General features: G+C 37.6%; 1 protein-coding gene across 3 annotated transcripts in view; it reads right to left on the bottom strand.

Annotated features, from left to right (window-relative positions):
* Positions 1 to 12712: 12712 nt before the first annotated feature.
* Positions 12713 to 22915, bottom strand: part of VPS13C (vacuolar protein sorting 13 homolog C) — a 194336-nt gene continuing 184133 nt past the window's right edge. For all 3 annotated transcript variants that reach the window (XM_055278275.2, XM_055278276.2, XM_055278279.2), the window contains 3 exons: positions 16659 to 16782; positions 15179 to 15262; positions 12713 to 14870 (listed from right to left, as the gene is read on the bottom strand). In XM_055278275.2, coding sequence (XP_055134250.2) covers positions 14769 to 14870; positions 15179 to 15262; positions 16659 to 16782 — 310 coding nt within the window. In that variant the 3' untranslated portion in view covers positions 12713 to 14768. The remainder of the gene's footprint in view (positions 14871 to 15178; positions 15263 to 16658; positions 16783 to 22915) is intronic.

Raw genomic sequence — 22915 nt, 5'->3', positions numbered from 1 at the left:
ACCTGGCTCGGTGGGTCCTATGCCCACAGAGTCTTGCTGATTGCTAGCACAGCAGTCTGAGATCACGCTGCAAGGCGGCAACGAGGCTGGGGGAGGGGCGCCCGCCATTGCCCAGGCTTGCTTAGGTAAACAAAGCAGCCAGGAAGCTCGAACTGGGTGGAGCCCACCACAGCTCAAGGAGGCCTGCCTGCCTCTGTAGGCTCCACCTCTGGGGGCAGGGCACAGACAACCAAAAACTCAGCGAGAACCTCCACAGCCTTAAATGTCCCTGTCTGACTGACAGCTTTGAAGAGAGTAGTGGTTCTCCCAGCACGCAGCTGGAGATCTGAGAACGGACAGACTGCCTCCTAAAGTGGGTCCCTCACCCCTGAGCAGCCTAACTGGGAGGCACCCCCCCAGTAGGGACAGACTGACACCTCATTCAACCGGGTACTCCTCTGAGACAAAACTTTCAGAGGAACTATCAGACAGCTGAATTTGTGGTCTCACGAAAATCCGCTGTTCTGCAGCCACCAGTGCTGACACCCAGCCAAACAGGGTCTGGAGTGGACCTCTAGTAAACTCCAACAGACCTGCAGCTGAGGGTCTTGTCTGGTAGAAGGAAAATTAACAAACGGAAAGGACATCCACACCAAAAACCCATCTGTACATCACCATCATCGAAGACAAAAAGTAGACAAAACCACAAAGATGGGGAAAAAACAGACCAAAAAAACTGGAAACTCTAAAAAACAGAGCACCTCTCCTCCTCCAAAGGAACGCAGTTCCTCACCAGCAACAGAACAAAGCTGGATGGAGGATGACTTTGATGAGTTGAGAAAAGAAGGCTTCAGACGATCAAACTACTCTGAGATACGAGAGGAAATTCAAAACAATAGCAAAGAAGTTAAAAACTTTGAAAAAAAATTAGAAGAATGGATAACTAGAATAACCAATGGAGAGAAGGGCTTAAAGGAGATGATGGAGCTGAAAGCCAAGTTTCGAGAACTACGCGAAGAATGCAGAAGCCTCAGTAGCAGATGCGATCAACTGGAAGAAAGGGTATCGCTGATAGAAGATGAAATGAATGAAATGAAGAGAGAAGGGAAGTTTAGAGAAAAAAGAATAAAAAGAAATGAACAAAGCCTCCAAGAAATTTGGGACTATGTGAAAAGACCAAACCTACGTCTGATTGGTGTACCTGAAAATGATGGGGAGAATGGAACCAAGTTGGAAAACACTCTGCAAGATATTATCCAGGAGAACTTCCCCAATCTAGCAAGGCAGGCCAGCATTCAGATTCAGGAAATACAGAGAACGCCACAAAGATACTCCTCGAGAAGGGCAACTCCAAGACACATAATTGTCAGATTCACCAAAGTTGAAATGAAGGAAAAAATGTTAAGGGCAGCCAGAGAGAAAGGTCGGGTTACCCACAAAGGGAAGCCCATCAGACTAACAGCTGATCTCTCAGCAGAAACTCTACAAGCCAGAAGAGAGTGGGGGCCGATATTCAACATTCTTAAAGAAAAGAATTTTCAACCCAGAATTTCCTATCCCGCCAAACTAAGCTTCATAAGTGAAGGAGAAATAAAATACTTTACAGACAAGCAAACGCTGAGTGATTTTGTCACCACCAGGCCTGCCCTAAAAGAGCTCCTGAAGGAAGCACTAAACATGGAAAGGAACAACCGGTACCAGCCCCTGCAAAAACATGCCAAATTGTAAAGACCATCGAGTCTAGGAAGAAACTATAGCAACTAAGGAGCAAAATAACCAACTAACATCATAATGACAGGATCAGATTCACACATAACAATATTCACGTTAAATGTAAATGGGCTAAATGCTCCAATCAAAAGACACAGACTGGCAAACTGGATAAGGAGTCAGGACCCATCAGTGTGCTGTATTCAGGAAACCCATCTCACATGCAGAGACACACATAGACTCAAAATAAAGGGATGGAGGAAGATCTATCAAGCAAGTGGAAAACAAAAAAAGGCAGGGGTTGCAATCCTAGTCTCTGATAAAATAGACTTTAAACCAACAAAGATCAAAAGAGACAAAGAAGGCCATTACATAATGGTAAAGGGATCAATTCAACAAGAAGAGCTAACTATCCTAAATATATATGCACCCAACACAGGAGCACCCAGATTCATAAAGCAAGTCCTCAGTGACCTACAAAGGGACTTAAACTCCCACACAATAATAATGGGAGATTTTAACACCCCACTGTCAGCATTAGACAGATCAACGAGACAGAAAGTTAACAAGGATATCCAGGAATTGAACTCAGCTCTACATAAAGTGGACCTAATAGACATCTACAGAACTCTCCACCCCAAATCAACAGAATATACATTTTTTTCAGCACCACACCACACCTATTCCAAAATTGACCACATAGTTGGAAGTAAAGCTCTTCTCAGCAAATGTAAAAGAACAGAGATTATAACAAACTGTCTCTCAGACCACAGTGCAATCAAACTAGAACTCAGGATTAAGAAACTCACTCAAAACCGCTCAACTACATGGAAACTGAACAACCTGCTCCTGAATGACTATTGGGTACATAATGAAATGAAGGCAGAAATAAAGATGTTCTTTGAAACCAACGAGAACAAAGACACAACATACCAGAATCTCTGGGACACGTTCAAAGCAGTGTGTAGAGGGAAATTTTTAGCACTAAATGCCCACAAGAGAAAGCAGGAAAGATCCAAAATTGACACCCTAACATCGCAATTAAAAGAACTAGAAAAGCAAGAGCAAACACATTCAAAAGCTAGCAGAAGGCTAGAAATAACTAAAATCAGAGCAGAACTGAAGGAAATAGAGACACAAAAAACCCTTCAAAAAATTAATGAATCCAGGAGCTGGTTTTTTGAAAAGATCAACAAAATTGATGGACCGCTAGCAAGACTAATAAAGAAGAAAAGAGAGAAGAATCAAATAGATGCAATAAAAAACGAAAAAGGGGATATCACCACCGATCCCACAGAAATACAATCTACCATCAGAGAATACTACAAACACCTCTATGCAAATAAACTAGAAAATCTAGAAGAAATGGATAAATTCCTCGACAAATACACCCTCCCAAGACTAAACCAGGAAGAAGTTGAATCTCTGAATAGACCAATAACAGGTTCTGAAATTGTGGCAATAATCAATAGCTTACCAACCAAAAAGAGTCCAGGACCTGATGGATTCACAGCTGAATTCTACCAGAGGTACAAGGAGGAACTGGTACCATTCCTTCTGAAACTATTCCAATCGATAGAAAAAGAGGGAATCCTCCCTAACACATTTTACGAAGCCAGCATCGTCCTGATACCAAAACCTGGCAGAGACATAAACAAAAAAGAGAATTTCAGACCAATATCCTTGATGAACATTGATGCAAAAATCCTCAATAAAATACTGGCAAACCGAATCCAGCAGCACATCAAAAAGCTCATCCACCATGATCAAGTGGGCTTCATCCCTGGGATGCAAGGCTGGTTCAACATACACAAATCAATAAATGTAATCCAGCATATAAACAGAACCAAAGACAAAAACCACATGATTATCTCAATAGATGCAGAAAAGGCCTTTGACAAAATTCAACAACCCTTCATGCTAAAAATTCTCAATAAATTAGGTATTGATGGGACGTATCTCAAAATAATAAGAGCTATCTACAACAAACCCACAGCCAATATCATACTGAATGGGCAAAAACTGGAAGCATTCCCTCTGAAAACTGGCACAAGACAGGGATGCCCTCTCTCACCGCTCCTATTCAATATAGTGCTGGAAGTTCTGGCCAGAGCAATCAGGCAGGAGAAGGAAATAAAGGGTATTCAATTAGGAAAAGAGGAAGTCAAATTGTCCCTGTTTGCAGATGACATGATTGTATATCTAGAAAACCCCATTGTCTCAGCCCAAAATCTCCTTAAGCTGATTAGCAACTTCAGCAAAGTCTCAGGATACAAAATTAATGTACAAAAATCACAAGCATTCTTGTACACCAATAATAGACAAACAGAGAGCCAAATCATGAGTGAACTCCCATTCACAATTGCTTCAAAGAGAATAAAATACCTAGGAATCCAACTTACAAGGGATGTGAAGGACCTCTTCAAGGAGAACTACAAACCACTGCTCAATGAAATAAAAGAGGATACAAACAAATGGAAGAACATTCCATGCTCATGGGTTGGAAGAATCAATATCGTGAAAATGGCCATACTGCCCAAGGTAATTTATAGATTCAATGCTATCCCCATCAAGCTACCAATGACTTTCTTCACAGAATTGGAAAGAACTACTTTAAAGTTCATATGGAACCAAAAAAGAGCCCGCATCGCCAAGTCAATCCTAAGCCAAAAGAACAAAGCTGGAGGCATCACGCTACCTGACTTTAAACTATACTACAAGGCTACAGTAACCAAAACAGCATGGTACTGGTACCACAACAGAGACATAGATCAATGGAACAGAACAGAGCCCTCAGAAATGATGCCGCATAGCTACAACTATCTGATCTTTGACAAACCTGACAAAAACAAGAAATGGGGAAAGGATTCCCTATTTAATAAATGGTGCTGGGAAAACTGGCTAGCCATATGTAGAAAGCTGCAACTGGATCCCTTCCTTACACCTTATACAAAAATTAATTCAAGATGGATTAAAGACTTATATGTTAGACCTAAAACCATTAAAATCCTACAAGAAAACCTAGGTAATACCATTCAGGACATAGGCGTGGGCAAGGACTTCATGTCTAAAACACCAAAAGCAATGGCAACAAAAGCCAAAATCGACAAATGGGATCTCATTAAACTAAAGAGCTTCTGCACAGCAAAAGAAACTATCATCAGAGTGAACAGGCAACCTACACAATGGGAGAAAATTTTTGCAACCTACTCATCTGACAAAGGGCTAATATCCAGAATCTACAATGAACTCAAACAAATTTACAAGAAAAAAACAAACAACCCCATCAAAAAGTGGGCAGAGGACATGAACAGACATTTCTCAAAAGAAGACATTTATGCAGCCAAAAAACACATGAAGAAATGCTCCTCATCACTGGCCATCAGAGAAATGCAAATCAAAACCACAGTGAGATACCATCTCACACCAGTTAGAATGGCCATCATTAAAAAATCAGGAAACAACAGGTGCTGGAGAGGATGTGGAGAAATAGGAACACTTTTACACTGTTGGTGGGACTGTAAACTAGTTCAACCGTTGTGGAAGTCAGTGTGGCGATTCCTCAGGGATCTAGAACTAGAAATACCATTTGACCCAGCCATCCCATTACTGGGTATATACCCAAAGGACTATAAATCATGCTGCTATAAAGACACATGCACACGTATGTTTATTGCGGCACTATTCACAATAGCAAAGAGTTGGAACCAACCCAAATGTCCAACAACGATAGACTGGATTAAGAAAATGTGGCACATATACACCATGGAATACTATGCAGCCATAAAAAATGATGAGTTCGTGTCCTTTGTAGGGACATGGATGAAACTGGAAAACATCATTCTCAGTAAACTATCGCAAGGACAAAAAACCAAACACCGCATGTTCTCACTCATAGGTGGGAATTGAACAATGAGAACTCATGGACACAGGAAGGGGAACATCACGCTCCGGGGACTGTTGTGGGGTGGGGGGAGGGGGGAGGGACAGCATTAGGAGATACACCTAATGCTAAATGACGAGTTAATGGGTGCAGGAAATCAACATGGCACATGGATACATACGTAACAAACCTGCACATTGTGCACATGTACCCTAAAACCCTAAAGTATAAAAAAAAAAAAAAAAAAAAAATTGTTGAAGCTAATTGTGGCAGGCCATGTTTGTTGTTCACCTAGTAGCTATTCTGCCTAATTTTATTACTGGAAGATACCTGATTTTTGTTTGGATTTCCACTCCTGTCTCATGTGATTCAGGGGAAAATCTTAATTTCTCTGTCATTCCTGGCAATACCATTTGCCTTACTAGTGATAGATTTAGAAGACGTTTCCAATTCTGAACAATGAAATTTGAAGGGAGGTCCACTGGAGACTTCTGGGAAATGTTTCCTTGCTCTTCAAGGAAAAAAAAAAAAGTGGCAGAGTCAAGCTTTTCTTCTGCAAGTTAATTGTTTTCAAAATGTGTTGTCTGAAACTGTCATGACCATTCAGAGACCACGAAGTAGCCACCAAGCTGAGGATGGCAAAACCAGAAAGATGGAAAGATGATGCCTTCTTGGATAGTAGTGTTGTGCTGATGAATTAACAAAACAGGAAGCCATCTATGTCTTGTTATGTCACTTTTCAATATGTTAGATAATAAATCCCTTTATTGGTTAAGCTAATTAAATGAAAGTTTTCGGTTACTTGCACCTGAAATATGCTAATGGATATACCATGGTGTAAACCTACCTTTGATTGGTAACAGTCTGAAAGACAAAGGTGAGCATAAGTTCATCCCAACTGGGATTCAATGCTTTAGCCAGATCACTGGTTTAGTGGTACATGAGGAACCTGCATTTACTCTGTGAAAATATATGTACTAGCCTTAATAGGAGAAAAGACCAGGTGATATAAAAGCCCAGGGAATATGAAACATTCCTATGAAAGAAGGATAATAACTCTGAGAAGTCCAAGCCACAAGGAACTACAGAATGTCTTTTCATTTCCTCATGCAAGAAGGGGATCAAAAGAATAAAGAATGCATCTGCATGCATGCATAACTAGAATCAAAATCATTTAGAGCTGCATCCATATTAGTTATAATTTTATCTATCTTGCTTCCTTGAGCTTGAAAGTGGTCCATTTCTGCAGGTTGGTGTGCTTACAAAGTGGTGGCATAGTGCAATAGAAAAGGAACGTGATTTCAACCAGTTCCTGAGACTGCACTTCCTACCTATATGAACTTGGGTAAATCACTTCTACAAACATGTTTCTTCATCTACAAAATGGAAATATCATTACCTGCCATATAGGGCTGCTATTAGGATTTTAAAAGATTAAGTATGGATTTATAAACTGTAAAGCTCTTTAGTATGTTAGTTAAAATAACCTTTCTCTGATTTTGTAATTTAATCCATGCAAATTAATCCAAAGAGTTAATATTTGCATTCCATTATCCAAAGCAATGATTCCAACACATTTCAGATGACAGGGCTGACCAGCAGAGAAGTCTTCTGAGTGGGTGATGGCTTCTGGAGAGCCCAGGTCGCGCATGGTGTGATCCATGACCACCTCACACAGCATTGGTCCTTAGGCAACTAAAAGGTGCTGCTGAGGGTGTGCGTCTGAGAAGGAAGAGCAGGATCCCATTTTCACAGCAATGACCTGGCTCCCAACTCAGCCATTCCTGCCCACAGTTCTTTCAGGGGCTCTCTTTTGGGACTCAGTTACCTAGTCTCCACATCTAGACTTTTCTCCCTGCAAGGACTAGCAGCAATCTCCCACACTTTCTCTTTGGATTTTGTTGGTGGTGGTGGTGTTAAATGTTCTGTGGTTTTGAAAAAGAAACTCACTAATGATTAAGAATACACATTTAATATCTTTAGGAATATTGTGAGAAAGAGGAAAAACTTCTGCAAGCAATACATCTCACCTTTTCAAAATCGCAATTCTACAACTGGTCATTTTATCAATATTTGTAAAATCTAAAGGGATCCTTGGGACATGAGGCCAGTCTTCAACTCCTTTTGTGAAAAAGGCAGATCTGGCCTAAAGGTCTTATTTTCAAATGAAGAAACTGAGGCCAAGAGAATTAAAGGGATTTTTAAAATCTACAGTACCATACAAATTTACCCTCACTGTTAGCAAAAGTGGTGAAAAGAATAACTCAACAATATTCTTAAATAAGTAAAAGTTACAAGATTAATAAATTACAATAAGGGGAAATGTTACTTTACATAAGTAATTGCTTTAATAGGTTGGGATACTTACTACTGTTAGAAAAGCAGTAGAAAATATGGAATTGTCAAAGCATTAATCTGCCTTAGTTGATTCCTGGAACATTCCTGCAGATCAGTGCACCATATCCTAAGAGGAACATGGATGAACTTGTTTAAAGAGTGCCACCAGGATTATGGGATGACTTGAAGTTTTGTCTCATTAGGGATGGTTTAGGTAGAATAAGATGAGAACTTGAAAATAAAACTTAGTTGCTTGCTGGATAAATGGTAGGACATGAGGCCAGCCTTCAATTCTGCTAGGTAGTGCTCCCATAGCTAGGCTTCCATATACAGAAAGAGCCATTCTTATTCTAATAGCCCTAAGGATTTGGGCTCAATGGATGGAAGCCACAAGAATAGATCTATGCTGAATATAAGGATCTCCTAACCATTAACTATTCTATGAGTAAGTACAACTAAAACAAAGGCCCCCAAGTGAATTACTTTTGCCAAAAAAATGATTAAAATTAATCCATTCCACACAAAATAAGCATCATTAGTGCTTCTGAAAGAGCTGCACTATAATTCGGTGGCAATTGAGCATTAATTTTAGGTAGTGTGGGAAATGTATTCTTATTCATCAGTCTAAGTCATGGGTACTCAGTCTTTATGGCCTTTACTAAACAGTGTTTTCAATGGTGTCCATTTACCATCTGGACTGTAATAATAGTCATGCAAGATTTCTATTCTGTTCATTTGAGGCCAACTCGAAAGGAGTGCTTTCCAGGTCTCTCAGTTTTAACCATGGGAATCTTTTTCACAAGAAAGCCCTTGTTTCCTGCTGCCAATAATTCCAGATATATTCAAATGTCCCATAGACCTTACAACTATTCCAGAATTCTTCAGGAGTATTCCTTTATCTTGGCGTAAAGAAAAAAAAAATCTACTACCTACTTCAGTAACAGTGATAGATTATTCAACTGACTGCATAGTCCAAGAAATCTTTATTGAAAAAGTTAAGAATGCTGTTAATCTTCTAGTTCATACCCTATTTTTTTTTTTCATTTTTACTATTTTTGAGAGCATGAATCACTGTGAATTGAATGAAGTGGGAAGATTTGATCAGAAGTGTCAAAGTAGGTTAAGCCTCTCTAACAGTACTCCACAGGGAAAGGAAATGTGTGCCCTGTTCCAGAGTGGCTGCTTAATTTAAACCATCAATAAGTGCTTGCTTAACTAATTCGCAGCAGCATCCTCTGGTGAAGCTAAAATTTTATAGTTTCCATTCAAATCGCAATCTTTGAACACCTGCTCATTTGTTACATTACTACTCTATAATGTCACGTGCCATGCTCAAAAATATCATTTCTACTTTGGCAAGTCCCTAGCCAGTTATAATAAAGTATGTATCTTGGGCATAGTTTTTCTACTCCTGATATCAGTAGAACTCTATAATGGTTTATGGTAGAACCCCATGCATTTGATTTTTAGTTTTGATTGTGCTGTGGAAATAGAGGCAAGTTTTATGTCCCATATCCAAAGTTTTTATTTCCTCATTTGTACACCTCAAAAGCTACATATGCTAGTCACCTGTCACAGTAATATTAGACCATATGTAAGAATTCTCCAGGAAAAAAATGTTTAACTAAGGGCTGGCTTAGCTTTGGGTGTTACTATGGGAAATGCCATATCACAGTGAGGTGTAAAACGTACATAGGGAGAGAACATAAAATTTGGGGTTAAGGGTATAAGGTTCTAAAAGAAATCCAAGAGGCCAACACTGGCTGCATTCATTCAACACCAATGTCCTTGTTTTTAGGAAGAAGTAGAGATAGAGAGGGATGTTGGTGATGTTGGATCCTAATTTCAGTTCCTATCTCACCATAGGACCTTGGGTAAGTCATTTGATATCTGTTTGTCCCATCTGTAAGATCAATTATATGATATAACATAGGGATCAATGAACTTTTCTGTAAAGGGTCTGATAGTAAATTGTTTAGGCTTTGCTGGCCATATTGTCTTTGTCACAAGTACCCAACTCTGCCACTGTAGTGCAAAACCAGCCATAACCAATGCAAATAAATGGGTGTGGTTGTTCCAATAAAACTTTGTAAGAACAGACGATTTGGCCTGTAGGTTGTAGTTTGCCAAGCAATAGTATAATATCTACTTAACAAAGATAACTTAATATTAAAAGAGGTGCCATAAGAAGAAAAGATAAAATGATGCATAGAGAAGGAAGACTTAAAATGATGGCAAAAGAGAAAAGTGGGTGAAGAGAAAAACTGGTACCATAAGGTAAACGTTTTCTACAAAAACAAACAAAACCCAAATACCAAGAACTGAAATCTACTCTTGGTGAAAATCATTTATCGAGGCATTTAAACCACTTTAGGCATTGTAGTCAATCTCTGGAGAAGTTGCTTGATCTTTCTTCAAGTTTAAAATAATGCTAAAGAATTAAATCTTCTTTGTAGTGTTGCTATAATCTTAGTGGATAGAGGACCATGTTGGTATATAGATTTCATTACTATTCTAATTTTTTCCCCACTAGAAGTCAATTTTTAAAAACTTTTCATCCAGCAGATATGGAATGTACAAAAGGGATAAAAATCATTTTGATGTGCTTATGTTTCATATTTGTTCTCAAGTGTCATCCTTCCGATACACAATCATATGGCAACATATATGTTGACACTGATTTCTCTGAACTCTTTATCAAAACAATTTGCCAGCACTAACTGTAAAATGAAACATTGGTATGGTCTGAGAGGGAAGAAAATTCTGTTGTTTCTTAGAGTTTCTCATATAGTCTATGATTTTTCTAAAATTTGAGAAGCAAATTTAATACATTGAGAATTTTGTAGGTATACAGCTCTACAATCTCCTACCTAAAACCCTCGGGCTAGATGTTTCAGAACAGATGACTTCACATTTGAGAAAGGCAATATAGGCTGGGTGCAGTGGCTCATGCCTGTAATCCCAGCATTTTGGGAGGCCAAGGTGGGCAGATCACGAGGTCAGGAGTTCCAGACCAGCCTGGCCAATGTGGTGAAAACCTGTCTCTACTAAAAATACAAAAATTAGCCAGGCATGGTGGTGCACGCCTATAGACCCAGCTACTCGGGAGGCTGAGGCAGAAGAATCGCCTGAACCTGGGAGGCAAAGGTTGCAGTGAGCTGAGATCGCGCCACTCCAGCCTGGACAACAGAGTGAGACATCATCTCTAAAAAAAAAAAAAAAAGAAAAGAAAAAAGAAAGACAGTACGGTTCATATACCACATAGAGCTTATATGCCTCCAGGGAAATCTGCAGCAGCACCCCACAACCAAATAAAGTACTTTTGCTACAGCCAAATTATTTACACCGAATAGAATAAAAGAACATGAATAGCCTGTCAATTCAGTTCAGATTTTGCTGCCAAATGTCTTTGTTTCAAAGTTTTGCAAAATCTTTTGGTTTTCAGAGCCTTTTGAATTTTTGAATTTTGAATAAGGAACTATGTGTCTGTGGTTTGTAAAAACAAAACAGAAAACTCTTTCTGAAGACTTTTTCACCTCAAAGAGACCCACAGTTGACTGTCTGAATGATACATAGTTATAACTGAAGATACTTTCAAGCATGAATTCAAGAATAAGCCTCAATTTTCCCACTAGCAGCACAATTACCAAGAGAAATGTGCTCCCTCTGCTCCAGTGAGTCTCAATTTCTTCTTAGAGCCGACACACATGACACAGAACCCACTTTCATCAGTACTCATGGTCATTCTGGCAGTGATTCTCAACCACAAGGGCTTGTCCCCAGAGGACAAATGACCCTGTTATGAGCAATCTTCTATCCTCTAATAATCTTTGGTTTTTCTCCCCAATAAAAAGATGATTCTTCTAGCTCTGGCAATAATTGCAACTAAATATTAACTAACATTGAGATCTGTAGAGCCCTTTAAGAATTTGATCATTTTAAGTCCACAGCATTAATTTTTAGTCCTGGCTATACATTAGAAACACACACAGAACTTTGTTAAAAACAGATATCCAGGCAGCACCAGATCAACATACTTAGAAACTCAAAGCACCAAAAAGATTATAGTGTCCTCCTTCATACATAAATCAAAATAAAAACAATACTAAATCATAAAACACATGGAAGTAAGTCCACCCTGGATGGAATTTTTCTTACGAAGCTTGGGTACACTCTTCTTCCTTTTTTTTTTTTTTTTTTCTTTTTTTAATGCCCCTGCTTTGCTACAGCCCTCAGCATGAACTTATTCTTCCTACCAGATAATCCAGCACTGGGTGAGCCTTCCAAACTTGTAGTCTGAGCCCCATGTGGAAGAGGGAGGAGAAGAAAAAGACAGCGGTATGGTAGAACATCCCAGACTGCCATGCAGTCTAAGAAAGGTTCTGCAAGGCCACTGAAGAGTCTTCAAGCCAAAGTCGGCTGTCAGAGGAGTTCTGTGTCTCCTAGAATTTCTAGACTAAGTATGTCTTAGTATAATTGCCATACTCAGCCAGTCGCTGAGAGAAACCACGGAAGGCATAGACTCAATGCAAATACCGCAATGGATTTCAAAGTGCAGCTGGGCCCCTAGGTCAACCGCATTCTCTATAACCCCCCGGTATTGGAGGTCTCTGCCACAGATCTCTAGTGCAATAAAGGGGCTCAGTACCCCTGAGAAAAAGCTTATCTGACTAGTATCTCGTAAAGTCCTCCATAACTACTAATACAACTTCTATTTTTGGATTGGAAGAGGAAAAGGGAAAGACAAAAAGTAAAGCAAATGTTACTTGAATAACACAAACCCACAAAGTTTTCACACCTGTAAACAATGTGCCAAATGTTTTATTTCTCTCATATGCAAGTAATTGCCTCTCAAAGCATTTTTTAAAAATGCATTATTACACTTTACCAATGAATTATCTCTGTCCCTGGAGATTAAATCAAATCAAAATGTTACAAATAGTATCCGTATGATATAATTTCTTAAATATATAGGACATTGTCAACAGCTGTGATTCATATGAAAAATATAATCAGATATCTCAAATTCCTAATTCTGTTTTAAAAACACAAAACACTAGAACAGTTGCTATGAAATTACTGATAATGATCCCTTTAATAAACTGCAATTAACCACTAATACAGAAATTCAATTTAAGCAAGAAGTTTTATATATTATACTTTACAGAAAAAAATAATTTTGAAAAAGTAATGACAAACAGAGATCAAACATTTGGGGCATTAGTTACTGCATTCTCTTTTTAGAATATACATTAAGTAACACTAGTAAAATTTAAAGTTTTAAGACCAGGCCTTAAAAAACATGAATGATGATGACAGAACCACTACCACACATAAACAAAAATAGAGCAAACCAAGCGTGTCCACATCTCCATGAATTCAGTGATTTGAAATAAATGTTGTTATGTTAAACACTATGAGCAAATCTAAAGGTTCAACCAAAAAACTTATATATTTTTGAGTATTTTTTAAAGTTTTAATAGTTTATCTCTGATCAAGGATGGAGAAAGGACAAAAAAAAACAGTACTGTACTGAATTGATTTTCACAGGGCCTGCTCCCTCACAGAACACAGCATCATTATATATGCCTTATTTATATATAAAACAACCAAAGAATTTTCATTCTTCTTAGTAAGTATTTAAAATACATTCTAGGTGTGCATTAGGAGTAAATGTTAATTTGTGATGCCCTTAAAAGTCTTTCAACCTGTAAGAAACAATTTCTGGGAATATAAAAATATTGAATTTTACGTATTTCAGAGTCTTGAGAAACTTAAAGTGCAATATTTTCATGTACCAGCAAATAATAATTGTGTCATATAAGCTCATCTTGAAAGAGCATGTAAATACTTCCAAATTTTTATGAATGCTACATTACAGAAGGCAGAGTGTAGATATTTTAAGGTTTGATTGTCCACATTTTTTTATTAGAGTGCAAGGAGGAAAAATAAGCACCAAAGTAAAATATGCTTTATTAGGGGGAAAAACAGTGTTTTCATGAAAAGAAAATAGAAAACATGTCATTTGTCCCTTTAGTGACTTTTCTTCATTCAATTACCTGGCTTACCAAAAATGTTAACTCAGTTCAATTATTGAACAAATCACTCTTAAACAAAATGTCAGGATCCAACATTTGTCCATGGGTTAAAGCCTTTTGGCAGGCCGTGGTGGCTCACGCCTGTAATCCCAGCACTTTGGGAGGCTGAGGAAGGCAGATCACAAGGTCAGGAGTTCGAGACCAGACTGACCAACATGGTGAAACTCATCTCTACTAAAAATACAAAAAAAAAAAAAATTACCCAGGCGTGGTGGCACACACCTGTAATCCTAGCTACTCAGGAGGCTGAGGCAGGAGAACCGCTTGAACCCGAGAGGCAGAGATTGCAGTGAGCCAAGATCACACCACTGCATTCCAGCCTGGGTGACAGAGCAAGACTCAGTCTCAAAAGAAAAAAAAAAAAACCAAAAAAACAAAAATAAAAAAACCTTTCAAAGAAACTAGTCATTCTAAGCTCATTTCTTATTCTTCAGTAAGGCTTTAATTAAATATTAACTATTGACCTTTACTTCACAATTTTAATATTAATAAAAATTTCATTCTGAGTTTGAAGTGACGTGTCTTCAAGGGTCTGACCCATTTGAGTGGCGGCGTAGAAGTGGACTGCTGGCATATACATGGTTACAAAATTAGAGTAAAAACTAAAGGACGAAAAAACTAGAAAACCCAATACTAGCTATTCTAGAAAAATAAAACTAAAGGATTGCTTGAAAAATTGTCTTTAGCAAGATAAAGCAGAGTGATTTATAGACAAAACCAGTGATTGTTTTTTCTCCCTGTTGGAGCCCCTGGAGTCTGTGTTAAGATGGCATTTGGGGTCTGAGAAGTCTCACTGATGACTGCTTCATCAATTTTTGCTGCTGTCTCGTTGACTGTACATCCTCAATGGCATTACATGCTCTCTGTAAAGTAAAATACTTATTATGAATTGTATAGACAAGTATAGGCTCATTTGGTTGAAGGGAAAGGAATGAAAGCAAGGGCTGAAGCTCTCCAAACAGGACCAACAGCTAAGGACCAAGGATACAGTCCAGATGTGTCATATAAAAGTAAGACCCTTGCACCTGAGTCCACAGCATATTAAGTTTATATATCCATCCATAGTTATAATTGGGAGAGCTTTGGGAGAAATAATGGTATTCATTATAAGAGGCTTTTAAAAAAGTATTTCAGTTAAAAAAAATTGAGGCATGCTCTTTAAATTGTTTACCTCTGCTGTGGCGGTGTCCTTCAGGTAAACTTTTCGAACACAGCCTTGATTGGCACTGTCTTTTTTGTGGAACAGACCCTGTTCCTGTTTCGAAAGAAACAATGACAGAAAAGAAATTATTCTGAGGAAGAAAAAAATCGTAACTTTTAATTGTATACTTAAATGTCAACTCTATTTTATAACAAGTAGGCTAACCAAATACACATACTCAAGTAAGATACGAAATAAATCATCTTGGAACAAGGACAGTATTTCCATATGTGAGTTGTTAGAATTTATAAAATTGGATGAGCATACATCTATCTGTATAAAATAATGGCTTTCTGCAGGCTATGATAAATAGCCTACAGAAACACCACTTGGTAACTCATCACATCTGACAAATCAAAAAACCCTTCCTTCATTTCTTTGGCTGATACATAAAATTTCTGTATAATGTAAAATACATTGAGTCAATTCTCACCATTGATGTGAAAGAAAAGTGATAACTGAGGAAACTGTAAAATATATGCACAGTGACATAGTCTTTCCTAGTTTGAAAACTATATTTCATACACCAAAACATTCCTTAAATTTTGACACTCTACAATGCAGTAATGCTGAAATACCAAATGGTAGGGTAACACAGTGTTTCATTTTATTTGTAAATTTCCATGAAAAGATAAGTAAACATAAATTAAAGGGTAACAGTACCCACATCTATAGCTATTAAATTTCACAGTAAATGTTCTTCTAGCTACTAAATTTCCCAGTAAACGTTTTGCAGATAGTTTCACTAATAGAAATAACATTATTGTTTAGGGAAAACAAATGCACTAAAGAAATTGCCATATTTAGAATAATAATGTATAGTTTTTTAAAGGCATAAAAATAAATTTATAATATATAATGTAATAAACATATTTCAAAGAAAGTTAAGTACTTGAGTCTAAGAACTAAGCAAAAGATGGAGTATCACTTTTACAAATTACTATGTAATTAAAATAAAAGTGCTTCCTTACAAAATGATGGGAGAAAAGACATAATAGTATTATTACACACTTATATTGTATTAGCATTCCATAAATGCCAAATATTATAAAACATGGGAATTTTGGATACATTTATTTTTATCAAATCACTTAATAATCTTCTAAAAACCTAAAAAGAGGGAATCTTTCCAGAAATGTCTAAGATTATAGCAACATGGGTGTCCATATGAAGTTAAAAAAAAAAAACCTCTCCTATTTACTAATGCTTAATTCTACCAAAAAGAAAATATCAGCATTCAGAATCTTAATTATTTGGGTGGGTAGACTAATATTTCACTCCATGCAATCAAGACTGCCAGAAAATAAAGTACAGTTATACAAATAAATTGATTATATCTCAGCATGTAGTAGTAATAATGACACTAATCCTTCAAACATTTTGTGTAGTTAACTGCAAAACAGTAAAAGCAATGAATTCTTAGCTCTAAAGGTGTGACATGTTTTCTTACCTTAACTGAAATTTTTAGCACATTTTCACTGACACTAGGAGGAAATATAAAATCTTCAAATGGACATTGCCAGTCTACAGACATAAGGCCCAGGATTTCAACTTCCTTTATACACAACACTCGCCTATTTTGCAAAAGAAAACAAAAACTTACAGTAAATGATGAAGACAGTTTATTCTCGCTAATATTTCACTCTGCTGGATGGCAGAGGTAGCACTTGCTTAGTAAACAATATAAACTGGCACTAAAAAAAAACCTGCTTCATTTTTTTAAGTCTAGATTACTGTCAAATAAAGAGCAAATATGACACCTACCAAGTAACAAAGTAGACTTTCAAAAATTCGCCTTCTGTCAATCTTGCAGAATTCAGAAAAGTGTAACTTTTTTTTCTTTTCTATTTTTTCTTTCTTTTTTTGGCTAACTGACCAAAAAGCTGATAGGGAAATCATCTTTGGAACACATAAGAAACAAGCTGTACTCTCATCTGGGGAGCAATAAAGATAGAAGCCCCTGACAATGTTTTACTTGGAAAATTATTAATTGCTCTTTACTGTCAGCCATTTATGCCTTCCAGTCAAGAATGAATGTGAAGGAAATGTCATAAACCTTAAATGTCAGCAAAGATTCACTTGAGGCCTACTAATAAAGATCATATTTGAACACTTTAATGCTAATATACTGTATCACAGAGTATCTTATTTTATTCAATGGCAAAAAAAAAAATAACAGAACCCTTAAAGGGCATCCACATTGATTTCTCAGTGTGTGATTCATTTTGATTACCGATATAACTATACTTAAAATGAAGCTTCTATTACAGAAAGCAAAATTACAAAAGAAGAGGACTATTAATTCAACAAATATTTAGGGTGCCAGAGAAACAAGGAAGATAATTCTGCTTGAGAGGTGCTCACTGGCTAGAGGAGAAACAAACATGTTAATAAACGCTACAGCACAATTAGACAAGTGCTGTAACAGTGTGCAGATTAGTCTTTTGGAGCAAGACAGAGAGAGGAACAGATCATATTGGTAAAGTAGGTGACACAGGAGTTGATTCTTGAAAGGAAGGAGTTCTCTCTGTGGGTAAGGGAAATGACAGTCCAGACAAAAGGAGGAACACACTGACATATAAAGGAGCACAAAAAAGGAAAGACTTATTTGAGGAATGTGGAGGTCTGTAGCTGGAATACCAGATAGATACCATGGTGAAGTGGCGAGAAAATGAGCTTAGCACCAGACCTTGAAGGGCTATTATTTTTCCTTTAAAAAAATTTTTCACTTTTAATGAAACCGGAAATGACATGATAATGTTGTTTCACTTTTAATGAAGAGGAAATGACATGATAATGTTTATCATTTTAGATTCACGGTTCCGGTGGTAAACAGAAGGGAGGTGGCAAAGAGAGTGGCAACAGATAATCAAGGTAGGAAGTTATGGCAATATAAATAGTCCAATCAGCAGACAATGAAAGCCTCAAGTATGGTAGTGGCTCTGAGAAGGGGGAAGAAGGGCTAGATTCGAGATGTTTAGAAGGTAGACATGAATCAACATGGTGACCAATGGAGTGTGGAGAACTGAAATAGATCCCTGGCATTATATTTCTCAGCAGAGATGCTATTAAATTTTGGACTTGTATAGGATAGTCTCGTGCACTGGACAAAGTTCAACATCCCTAGCCCCAGCCTAGTAAGTGGCAGTAGTGTCCTACAATCACTGTGGCAATCTCCAACACCACCATACATTTCCAAACAGTCTCCACTGCCCACACTCCTGGCCCCAGTCAATAATCAGCTGACCAAGCTAAGGATGGCTGTTACAAATCCTCGTGCCAAACACAATTCACTATTCCAAATATCTTTAAACTCTTCTCTTTACCATCCTAATAATACTACTGTTCACCTTCCACCTAGAATGTCTCCTTCATTTTCTTCCTCTTGCACTATGTTTACCAGGGTTCAAATCTTGGTCTTCTAACACACTCTCTCAGAATGGTCTCTCAGAAAGATCTCAACTCCAGATTTTTATCCAAACTCCAACTATCTATCTATCTATCTATCTATCTATCTATCTATCTATCTATCTATCTATCTCCCTCCCTCCCTATCATGTATTCCCTTCTCCTCTACATCCACTAAGTCACCAAGCCTTGTCTCATAAGTCAAATCCTCATTCTTTAGGCCCTCCCCACTTCCTACCATGATAGCTGCCACAGTCTTTATGGTGGACAGAATTCTAAGACAGTCTCCAAGATTCCCCAACCCTGGTATATATCTCTGTATAGTCCCCTGGACTTTGAATATAATGGATTTCACTTCCAAGATTAGGTTTTATTATAAGACACAGTTGACTTTAAGCAAAAATAGTTTATGTAGGTGGGCCTGACCTAAGTTCATGGACTCTAAATCTGGCTAAGAGACCAAGAAGTCAGAGATTCAAAGCACCCTTGCTGGGTTGGAATAAGGGTACCTTCTAGGAGCTAACAGCAGCCTGCTGGCTGACAGAGGTCAAAGAAACAGGGATCTTAGAATTCTGCCAACAACAGCAAATGAGCTTTGAAGTGGATTCTGTGGTAATTTGTTATGCAGCAATAGAAAACGTATACAGTCTCTAACTGGTCTCCTTGCCTCCGGACTGATTCTCTTCCAGTATAACATCCAAACCGCCAAGGATCTTTTAAAACTACAAGCCTCATCATATTACTTGTTTACAAACCTTCCGTGGGGCAGAAAAAAAAGAGAGATTACTCATGTGTGTACTATTCTGTGTGAGAAGCTACAAGTGATATCAAAAAATAACAGACAGCCAGGTGTGATGGCTCATGCCTGTAATCCCAGCACTTTGAGAGGCCAAGGTGGGAGGACTGCTTGAGCCTAGAGTTCAAGACCAGCCTGGGCAACATAGTGAGACTCTGTCTCTACTAAAAATACAAAAAATTAGCTGGTGCATGCCTGTGGTACCAAGTATGCGAGAGGCCGAGGTGGGAGAATCACCTGAGCCCAGAGAAGTCAAGAATGCAGTGAATCACGATCGAGCCACTGCACTCCAGACTGGGCAATGAAAATGAGAATCTGTTTCAAAAAAATAAAATAGCAGACTATACCTTAAGCAAAAACCAGTGATTCTCCATCACATTAATGATAAAACCTAAACCCTTAAAATCTTATGAGCTGCTACCTATGACTCATCTCCCAACACTAACACCCTACCATCCAGCCATTCCACACCGATCTTACTGGTCAAAGTGCCATACTGTTGTATGCCTCCGCTTGCCTCTAGTTTACCTATGCAAGAGCTACATACTCAAGACTCAGCTCAAGCACTCGCTCATCTATAAAAGCCTGACACTTTTCCCATGACACTGTGGTTCCCATCTTACGGTATCAAGAGTTTTCCCTATGTCCTCAGAGACTCTGTCCATCGCTTTTCTTAGCACCTATCACACCGTGATATCATTGATAATTTGTAGCCCCCCCGCCCATTAAAATAGGGAAGGAACAGAGATGTAACTTTATCTCTGTGTCCCTGTATTTGTCATATGTTGATGGTTTTTTTTTTTAAAGTCTGCTCAATAATCAATTTTTCAATAAAGATTACTAAAATAAACTATAGCAGAGTTAGGACCAACTAGTGAAGCTATAGCCTAAGAAATTTAGGTCATGAGAACTTGTGTTTTGATTTTAAAAACTCATAAGAAAAAAAAATTCGGGGACTAAGTTTTGGGTGAATTTCAAAATAAAAAAATGCTATATACTGAGAAACTCAATTAGTAATCATTAACATGTCAATAATACATTTGACAAAAAGGGCTAATATCATTAATTTGCAAAATGCTCTTTAAATTCAGTAAGAAAAAGACTAACATACCAATGAAAAATTAGCAAAGAATATGAACAAGTAATTCACAAAGTAGCAAATATAAATAGATGATGATATATTAAAAGGTACAGGCTCAACGGTAATCAAAGAAATGCTAATTAAAACAAAACATTATTTTCTACCCATCAAGTTAGCAAAAAATAAAAGTTTAAGTGATAAAACCTAGTCTCAGCAAAACACAGGAGAAAGAACACTTTCATATATTATTGAGTGGTATGTAAAAAACTGATACAACTTTCCTGAAAAATGACTTGGCAATATACAGAAAGGACCTCAAAAATCTTCACAACTTTTAAATTAGCAATCCCCCTTTTAAAATTTTATTCTAATAAAATAACAGAAAAAGATTTGGTTACAAATAAGTAACAATAAGATATTAGGGGAAAAACGTCCAATAGTGAGGGAGTAGTTGAATAAATTATAGCATATCTGCAAATACAAAATTATGTAGTCATTAAAAATCATGTTGTCAAAGAATATTTAATGCTTTGGGAAGATGATCACAGTATATTGTTACATGAAAAACCGACAAGACTAAAATGTAATAATGCATTTTTTTGTACATAGTTTTTGTAAAATGTGCCAGCTAATGTGGTTATCTTTGGGTGCTGAGATTACTGGTAAAGGATATTTTTAGGGGCGATCATATAATCTGTTATTCAAACCAGGATGTTTTTAAGAATGAAAGGAATAGCTATTGATAATTATATAGGGACAAAACGTGCAAGCAAACCTACTATGTCCTAGGCAAACTAGAATGCATGTATGGTTAGTTATTTTCATTTTTTTTTTTTTTTTTGAGAGAGAGAGTCTTGCTCTGTTGCCCACGCTAGAGTGCAGTGGCACAATGTCAGCTCACTGCAACCTTCGCCTCCCAGGTTTAAGTGATTCTCCTGCTTTAGCCTCCTGAATAGCTGGGATTACAGGCATGCGCCACAAAGTCCAGCTAATTTTTTGCATTTTTAGTAGAGATGAGGTTTCACCATGTTGGCCAGGCTGGTCTCGAACTCCTGACCTCAAGTGATCCGCCCGCCTCAGCCTCTCAAAAGTGCTGGGATTACAGGCTTGAGCCACCACGCCCAGCCTATTTTCATCTCCTTATTGTCAATACTGGGGTGGCCAAACTGTGCCCTTCAAGCCAAATCCAGACCAAGACCTGTTTTAATATATAAAATTTTACTGGAACACAGCTGTGTCATTCTTGTACATACTGTTTATAGCTGTTTTCTTACTATTAGGGCAAAAATAAAAGGTTGAGAAACACAGTATGGCCCTTAAAGTCTAAATTTTACTATCTGTCCCTTTAAAGAAAGTTTGTTGACTCCTGATCTATGTTATCTACAATGAATAGCCATAACTTTAGCAATAAAAATTATTTTGGATGTGGTGGTGCATGTATGCCTATAGTCCAGGCTACTTAACAGGCTGAGGCTGGAGGATCACTTGAGTCCAGGAGTTTGAGTCCAGCCTGGCCAACATAGTGAGAGACCCCATTTCTTTAAAAAAGAAAATGTTATTTTTAAGAATACTGAATTTGGAAGAAATGCTACTATTTTAATGTAATCATTAAAGGTCTAACTGATTACCGTAATGATAACTACCTCAATCAAATAAATTCTTGTTAGAAAGAGTCTACTAAGGCCAGGTGCTGTGGCTCATGCCTGTAATCCTGGCACTTTGGGAGGCCAAGGTGGGCGGATCATTTGGGGCCAGGAGTTCAAGACTAGCCTGGCCAACATAACAAAACCCCATCTCTAATAAAAATACAAAAATTAGCTGGGCATAGTGGTGCATGCCTGTAAACCCAGCTACTGGGGAGGCGGAGGCACGAGAATCACTTGAACCCAGGAGGCGGAGGTTGCAGTGAGCTGAGATCACACCACTGGACTCCAGCCTGGGTGACAGGGTGAGACCCTGTTTCAAAAAAAAAAAAAAAGAAGAAAAGGAAAAAGAAAAGAAAATGAAAGAAAAGAAAAGAAGAGTGAAAAGAGAAGAGTAAAAGGAAAGGAAAGGAAAGGGGAAAGGGAAAGGGAAAAGGAAAGGAAAGGAGAAAAGAAAAGAAGTCTACTAAGTAAGATTAGCAAGGAAACCAAGTCATAGTATTTACTGGTCAGGTATATTTTACTAATTACCTCCTAAACAACTCCATCTCAGTCACTAGATTTTAAACGATGATGATTTTTCAATGTACTTGAAGAAAAACCAAATATATAATGTATACAGTAATATTCCCATAGAATGGCTTAAATCAAATAAGTACTAAGTATTACCAATAAGTATTACCAAAAAAAAACCCCAAATTGATTCTCATTGCCTAGTACTGAATTATATAAAAGTGATACAATTTTAAAATGAATTAACACATTGCAACAGCTAAGTA

This window comes from Symphalangus syndactylus, chromosome 5, assembly GCF_028878055.3.
Source record: "Symphalangus syndactylus isolate Jambi chromosome 5, NHGRI_mSymSyn1-v2.1_pri, whole genome shotgun sequence".
In the NCBI taxonomy this organism is placed as follows: domain Eukaryota; kingdom Metazoa; phylum Chordata; class Mammalia; order Primates; family Hylobatidae; genus Symphalangus; species Symphalangus syndactylus.
The sequence above is the reverse complement of the archived record's forward strand: the minus strand, read 5'-3'. Positions and strand labels throughout refer to the sequence as shown.